General features: G+C 38.5%; 1 protein-coding gene and 1 pseudogene across 1 annotated transcript in view; one reads left to right on the top strand and one right to left on the bottom strand.

Moving 5' to 3' along the window:
* TNRC6A (trinucleotide repeat containing adaptor 6A) overlaps window positions 1–8,233 on the top strand; it is a 210,379-nt gene that overhangs the window by 123,519 nt on the left and 78,627 nt on the right. Inside the window, exon 5 of the mRNA XM_045285958.1 lies at window positions 4,262–4,283. Coding sequence (XP_045141893.1) covers window positions 4,262–4,283 — 22 coding nt within the window. The remainder of the gene's footprint in view (window positions 1–4,261; window positions 4,284–8,233) is intronic.
* On the bottom strand, window positions 3,914–4,002 carry LOC115867994 (annotated as a pseudogene).

Below are 8,233 nucleotides of genomic sequence, written 5' to 3'. Positions count from 1 at the left end.
AGATGGCATTGTGACCAGGCCTGGAGCTTTGCATTCCAAGGGCAGTTTGGCATTCTCTTACAGTCTTGTCCCTTGTTTCAGCTTACTATTGTCTGTGTCCCCTCTTCTTTTTAAAATGTGTGTCATTCATCAGACTAGATTCTATATGGGGTGTGGTAGAAAATCCTCTTCATAGCAATTATCCAATTTAAAACAAGTTAATTGGACTATTTATTCTTAATTTTAGGTTAGACACTGTTAAGACACTAAATAACGAGTAAACGAGAAAGAAGGAAGACGTGGGCACCAGGGGGTGAGTGTAGAGTCAGGGCATTTCTAATTGTGAGAGAAATAATAAGGCGAAAGCATGGGCCAATGGAGGCTCAAGATAACGGCAGCAGCAGGTACCTCTTAAGTGCCTCTCTCGGTTCTCTCTTTCCTAACTCTTTATATGAACCGTGTGGGGCTGTGGTATAAGCACTGGGCCGCTAACTGCCAGGCCATCATTTCAAACCCACCAGCAGTTCCTCAGGCGAAAGATCGGGCTGTCTGCTCCAGCCAGGATTTAGAGTCTCAGATGTTGTCAGTGGCTATGGGTAGGTTTGGTTTTATATGCTAGACATGTCCTAAGCTCTTATATGTAAATCAGATCCTTTTAACTTCAGAAACTCTGAGGTATTTGTTTATTTCTCTGTTTTATAGATGAGGAAACTGAGCTTTAGAAACACGAACTTGCCTAAGGTAATGCAGTATAAAGTCAGCACTCAGAGCCAGTCAGTCTGGCTTTCAGACCCTCTGCCCATAACTGTGCTTTGGAAGTTAGCATTTAGCCCAAGTGGTGCGTATGCCTGGCAGAAACAAAGAAGCCAGCGTGCTGTGTGTTTTCCATTAGTTTGATGCCTTCAGTAACAATTTGATATTGTAGTAGCTGCATAGTGTAGTCACTGCTTAGATTAAGAAAAGAATGTATTAAAAGTACCAGTATAAATTCTTTTTCTTCACAATACGCCAGAATCCTTTCTGATGTTTAAGCGAATCTATAAGATGACTTCACATATGACTACTCTTGGTTTTCAAAAAAAGTTCACCTTATTATTTTATATTCTTTTTAGAATAAGCCTCGAAAAGTAAGCAGGATAGATTTTTTTAAATTCCTTTATAGAATTAGGAAACTGGGGCCCAGAAAGTCTAAATGATTATTTCACTTAAAAGTTAAAAAGAAAGAATTTAAGTTAATTTTAATAATATGAGAGAACTTTAAAAAGCTCCATTACCTATTCTATTTTCTATAATTTTGAAGCTTCTTTATGTATTTTACATAATCAACTGTACCCAAAACATTTTAATATTTAATCAATATAAAATATTGGGGCACCTTATATTCTTTTACAAAGTACTAAATCATTGGCATCTTTTGTGTATTTTTACACATCTCAATTCAAACCACCTTTCAGTGCTCAGAAGCTACATACATGCAGCGAGGTAATGGCTACATTTTGGACATCACAAACTCATAAAATCTTTGAACCCGTTTGGAAATTGTCTTTTAAAAGCTATTTGAAGAGTATGTTACATCCACATAGCACTTTTTAAAAGAGTGAAGCAACCCAGGTGTTTTTTGTTTCTAGAACTTCTTGGCTTCTTCATGAGGTGAGGTTAGTGTTTTGAATGGCAGATGCTGTAGATGACAGAACATTGGATGAAGTTGACCATTCAGAGAAGTTGCTCTATGTTCTGAAGCAACATGGAGTTGAGTTGCATATTAGAGAACTTTATGTTGTAAGGCTTAAAGGGGCAACTGTACATCGAAATAACACATAATAATTAATACATTTTTTTTGTAGAGCACACAATTTCCTCAAGCATTATTTTCCTATCCCCAATATGTGAGTTGTGGGTGTGCAGTTGATATAGATGGCTTATTTTGTGTATGGGAAAGGTGTGGGAGGCAATGGTAAATGAAACCTTGATAAAGCACTTAACTCTCTGGAAAGACTTTCTGGGACTTTAGAGAAAGAATTGTGATTAATTCTACATCAACATCATGATCATTCCTTTTCATAGACATCTATAATTATGTAATTTTAAAATTAGGTTCTTAATAATTACATATGACTAAGCAAAATGAAGTATTGTACCCCATAGCAGTAAAAACCAACTAAACCAAATTCAGTGCCATTGACTCAATTCTGACTCAAGACCCCATATAGGGCAGGGTAGAACAACCCCTGGGTTTCTTGTGGGGGCTTACAACTATGGGAGTAGAAAGCCTCATCCTTCTTCCTTGGCTCTGCCGGTGGTTTTGAACTGCTGACCTTGGCAGTTAGCAGCCCAGCTCGTAATTACGCAGAGCTCCTGTGTAAGAACAGCTAATTACAGACATGTACATATGTAAATATATGTATATATGATGATGGGGAAATAGATCTATATGCATATATTTATAGGCTTAGTATTAAGGTCGCAGATGGACGTTGGGCCTCTACTGAATTACTCCCTCAATGCAAGAACACTGTTCTATTAAACTGCCATTCCATGATGCTCACCTTCCCGACACGATCACTGAAGATAAAGCGGGTACATAAGCAAATGTGGAATAAACAAAAGATAAACAAGTGCCATCTAGCTCAGAAGCAACAAAGCCCACATGGAAGAAACACAGTAGCCTGTGTGATCTGGAGGTGTCGAAGGCATCAGGTATCAGGCATCAAAGAACAAAAATCATATTGTGAATGAGGAGCAGTGCAGAGTTGGGGACCCAAAGCCTATCTATAGATAACTGGACATCCCCTTACAGAAGGGTCGCAGGGAGGACACCAGCTAGTCAGTGCAGTGTAGCAACGATGAAACATCCAACTTTCCTCTAGTTCTTAAATGCCTCCCCCTGCCCCTCCCCCCCCCATCATGATCCCAGTTCTACCTTACAAATCAGGCTAGACCAGAGGATGTACACTGGTACAGATAGGAACTGAAAGCACAGGGAATCCAGGACGGATGATCCCTTCAGGACCAGTGGTGAGAATGGCTATACCAGGAGAGTGGAGGGAAGGTGGGGTAGAAAGGGGGAACTGATTACAAGGGTCTACATAAAACCCCCTCCCTGAGGGGTGGACAACAGAAAAGCGGGTGGGTGAAGGGAGACATCAGACAGTGTAAGACATGACAAAATAATTTATAAATTATCAAGGGTTCATGAAGGGGAGTGGGGAGCGGGAAGGGAGGGGAAAAAATGAGCTGATACCAAGGGCTCAAGTAGAAATAAAATGTTTTGAGAATGATGATGGCAACAAATGTACAAATGTGCTTGACAATGGATGCTTGTATGGATTGTGGTAAGTTGTATGAGCCCCCAATAAAATGATTTTTTTTAAAAAATTGGAACTAAAAAAAGAGCAGCTTTATCTTTATTAAGGAACAATTCTGGTTTTCCAATTACTAGTTAGAAATTTCCAATTACTAGTTAGAAATTCTCTACTATCCTTGTTATCTTTTAATTTTAAGACTTCTGTATAAGTTGGTCTTGATCAAAAGACTGATTTTGCTTATGAGTTTGATCTTTCCGTTTCAAGGCCCTTGCAGTTTAAAGTACACACCCCTACTATCCTTACTGTTTCTCAGTTAGGATGTCAGGAGAATGAAAGTTGAGGCAGTTACTAGAAAACAGTGAAAGTACGGCTTATGTCAGTTTAGATTCTGATCACAGTAATTTAAATAAGTTATCAGATTTGCCATATGTAACTAATTTGAAAGTTTTCATGGTTAAAGTTGATTGGGCTTAATTGTAAAGCCACACTAACAGCCAGTAATTAAATTTATTACTAATTCTGCTGAAATAGGCAGGTTTTCTTTGCAGAAATCATAATCATTTACTGTTTGAAACCTGAATTTTTAAAGTCATTTAAAAATATACAAAGCTCATTAAATTAATTAAATGTAAAGGTGATAATTATATAAAAACACTTTAAAGCTAATTGATAAAAACAGATACTGCACTTGATCTTAGCCAAAAGGCTGAGAATCAATTGCTAGTTAATAAGAAAAGTGAAACTTATATAATCATACAATGATGTTGTTTGCCATCTGTCTAAAACCTTTCAACTTTTTCAGTGGGGCGTATCTATGGAAAAGGCACTTTCTTTTGCATATGCCTTTCCCTATGTGGTTCATCTGAATGACAAATTATTTAATGAAAATGTATATTTAATATAATAGTAGTATATGAACATTTTATCATAATCCATTTCAGTTTCATATTTACATTGTTTTTTGTTTTTTATTTTAGGCCACTGAACAAAAAATCAAAGGTACGTTGCTTAAAGCTATTTTTTAATTATTCATTTTTTATTAAATCATGGTTGTTTATATGCATTTTTATTCACCTGTAGGAGGAGAGAGGGAAGCATATTAAAGAACCAGGGCGGGAACAGGCTTCTTCACTGATCTGGGCGTCATTTTGGGGGAGTGTATGCTTTTTCGTGGTGTACATGATCACTTTCAGAGGGCACAACTTGAACACATGGCTTACAGCTATCGCCTAGGTTCTATCCCAATTCTTAAAGTCGTCTTTTTTGAACATGTGTATTATGCCTTTAGTCTTTCGTCTGAAAATGCTCTTCCAGGACTCCCTTTAGAACACTATCACAACCCTGGGGGTTTGCCTGCTTACTCCTTGTTTTCTCTATGTGATTGTCTTCCATTTCTTCTCAGGGCAGACAATGACATTCATTTGATGCAATCACTTAGGGTAGTAGATTACTAGCCTTTTGCTCATTGTGCCAGATTAGCATCCGGTACACACTAAGCATAAAACATCAGGATGGTAGATTTTTAAAAAATTATGAATTCAATGGGGATTTACATTTCAGATCATCATTTTTGTATTCAACAATATAAACTTAGCAAACTTCCCGATTACTTGCCCGGTTTCTCAAAACCCCCCCCCTTTTTTTTTCCCCCATTTTATTGAGTATTATCTTACTCTTCACCAAGTTAACACCTGTCTGCCATCTAGCCTTATTGCTTATTCTTTTCCTTTCTTTCCCACTTCTAGTAACCATCAAAGTCTGTTTCTTTGGGCATAAAAACCTTTATCTTGATTTTTTTTTTTCTTTCATAACGATGATCTCACAATATTTGTCCTTTTGTGACTTGAAAAATTTCACTCAGCATAGTTTCTTCCAAATCCATCTGTGTCATGAGGCGTTTCAAGGGTGGCAGAGTGTTAATGAAACAAACCTACCGTATATACTCGAGTATAAGCCAACCCGAATATCAGCCAAGGCACTTAATTTTACCACATCTCAAGGAGTTAACTCTGTAAGAAAGGGTCTCATGTTTTAACTCCCTTGACTTCAGCATTAGACTCTTAATTTTGATCTTCTGCTATCTCAAATTTGATTGGTATAAGTAATCACAGTACTATTTATCTTAAAAAATTTTATAAGAATAAAATTTCAGAGGGGTCAATATGATCCTAGAGACCAAAGAAAGAAAGAATATAGTGTTCTAGGCAAAGGTAGTATTTAGAGCATTAAATAACCGGGAAGTGTGCATGATTGAGGTTAAAGACATAGGGGTAAGGTCATATAGAAAGCCTATGTCCTGTATATACTGAGGAGCTTGGCTTTTTTTTATTTAGTCCACCCAAGAGTTTTAGCAAAGGAATGAGAATGACACCTGCTCTCCCATCTGCCCCCTTACCACCTATCAGCTATCAGCCACTGCATGTGGAAAGTGGTGACAAAGCTGGGCATTGAAAGATAGGTAAGGATTTGAAAGGTGGACTTAAAAGAGGAGAACAAGAAGGGCAAGAGTCAGATAAACAAGAGGGGATTATCTACAGAATGAGTAATCAGGCTTTTAGGTCTGGCATGGCATGAGGAAGGCGGGGAGGGGTGGACGAGGACACACACAGAAGAAGCTTGGAGGATAGGGAAGTTGGGCTTCATGCTTGGGTACATTTTTGAGTTTAAAGTGCCCAGGTCAGAAGTTATGATTTAGGAACATTTCTCTGGCAGTACTGCTCAGTGTCATATATAGAAGTTAGATCAGAGAGGGAAAAGAAGGAATATTCAGGTGAGTAATGATTTGAATTTGGGTCTTGGCAGTATGGGTTAAAAAGTGGATGGAATGATAGATGTGTGAAATGGAATTGACAGGATTAACAGTTGGTACAGTCAAAATAAGATGATATTGTGGCTTTGAACTTGGATGGCTAAAAGGTTACAGGGATGTGAAATGACGTAGGGAGGAACACATTTTATTTAGTGTAGGTACAGTGCCAAATAAAATTTCTTAGCTCCACTTTCTCAGAATACCCTCCTCTATATACAAATGCTAACTAAGCTCTCAGGTTCTTGTTTTAAAATCAACCTTCTTTCTGTACTTTGGTTTGTTTTTTTCCAGTCATTTTATTAGGGGCTCATACAGCTCGTATCACAATCCATACATGCATCCATTGTGTCAAGCACATTTGTACATTTGTTGTCATCCTTCTCAAAGCATTTTCTTTCTACTTGAGCCCTTAGTATCTGCTCCTCATTTTTCCCCGAATCTTCCTGCTCCCCCTTCCCTCATGAATCCTTGATAATTTATAAATTATTATTTTGTCATGTCTTACACCCACTGATGTCTCCCTTCATCCACTTTTCAGTTGTCTATTTCCTGACCGGAAAATACTTGTAAAGGTCAACAAACAGACCTTGAACTATGTATAGGCTTTTCTTTCTTTTGTCATTGGGTTTTGATGTTGTTTTGCTTTCTTTTGTTGCTTTGTTTTGCTCTGTCTTGTTTTTGTGCACATTATTATCTCTGCAGGTCTATCTAGATAAGACAGGCAGGACAAACAATCTGTAGGAGAAAACAACTGACTGGGAGACATGGGAGAGGGGGAGGTGGGGGAAAGGAAGTGGTGTTAACAAACCCAGGGACAAGGGAACAAGGGAACAAAAAATCGATGGTGAGGAGGTTGTAGGATACCTTGATCAAGCCAGTGTAACTGAGGAATTACTGAAACCCAATTGAAGGCTGAACATAAGAGTGGGACAAGAGGAAAGTAAAAGGAAATAGAGGAAAGAACTAGGAAGCAAAGGGGCATTTATAGAGGCCTAACTACAGGCATGTACATATGTAAATATATTTATATATGATGGGGAAATAGATTTGTGTGCATATATTTATAGATTTAGTATTAAGGTAGCAGATGGACATTGGTCCTCTACTCAAGTACTCCCTCAACGCAAGAACACTTTGTTCTATTAAACTGGCATTCCATGATGCTCACTTTCCCGACACAATCCCTGAAGACGGAAAGTGGGTGCCTAAGCAAATGTGGTGAAGAAAGCTGATGGTGCCCAACTATCAAAAGATAAAGCGTCTGGTTTGTTTTTTTTGTACTGTACCGTCTTAAATGCTTGAAGATAAACAAGCGGCCATCTAGCTGGGAAGCAGCAAAGTCCACGTGGAAGAAGCACACCAGCTGAGGTGTCAATGGGATCAGGTATCAGGCATCAAAGAACAAAAAGTCCTATCATTGTGAATGAGGAGTGCGGAGTGGAGACCCAAAGCCCATTTGTAGGCTATTGGACATCCCCTTACAGAAAGGTTGCGGGAAGGAGATTAGCCAGTCAGGGTGCAGTATCGCACCTGTAAAACATACAACTTTCCTCTAGTTCTTTAATGCTTCCTCCCCTTGATTATCATGACCCCAGTTTTACCTTATAAATCCAGATAGATCAGAGCATGTACACTGGTACAGCTAAGAGCTGGAAACACAGGGAATCCAGGACAGATAAATCCCTCAGGACCAATATTGGGGGTAGCTATACCAGGAGGGGGAGGGGGAGAGGGTGGGGGGGAACGATCACAATGATCTTTCTATACTTTCTAGACTGTTTTTAGTCTGACCTCCCATGATCTAATCCATCTACCAACCTCATATTTCCCACCAATCCTTGCATTTTTGAGAGTCTTCTTACCTCCTTGGTGTTCACTCTTGTTTCTGTTCTCTCCTTTTCCTCGGTCACGAATGCCTTTCCCATGCCTTTCAGCTTTTCTAAGCCTCACAGAGTTCCTCTTCTCCTGGATAGCTCCTTCCTAATTTCTTTTTTTAATGTTTATATGTATCATACATTTTAGGAATTTTGCTAATTTCTATCTGACATTTTTGATGCATCGATGTTTGTTTCTCCAATGTGAACTTTGAGCATTTATTTATATTCCCTCTAAGTGTGCATAATAATTCTTTTACATCTTT

The sequence above is a fragment of the Echinops telfairi genome, unplaced genomic scaffold, assembly GCF_000313985.2.
Source record: "Echinops telfairi isolate 266 unplaced genomic scaffold, ASM31398v2 ScPeMD7_5;HRSCAF=22, whole genome shotgun sequence".
NCBI classification, from domain to species: domain Eukaryota; kingdom Metazoa; phylum Chordata; class Mammalia; order Afrosoricida; family Tenrecidae; genus Echinops; species Echinops telfairi.
This window is presented reverse-complemented; position numbering and strand designations above follow the sequence as displayed.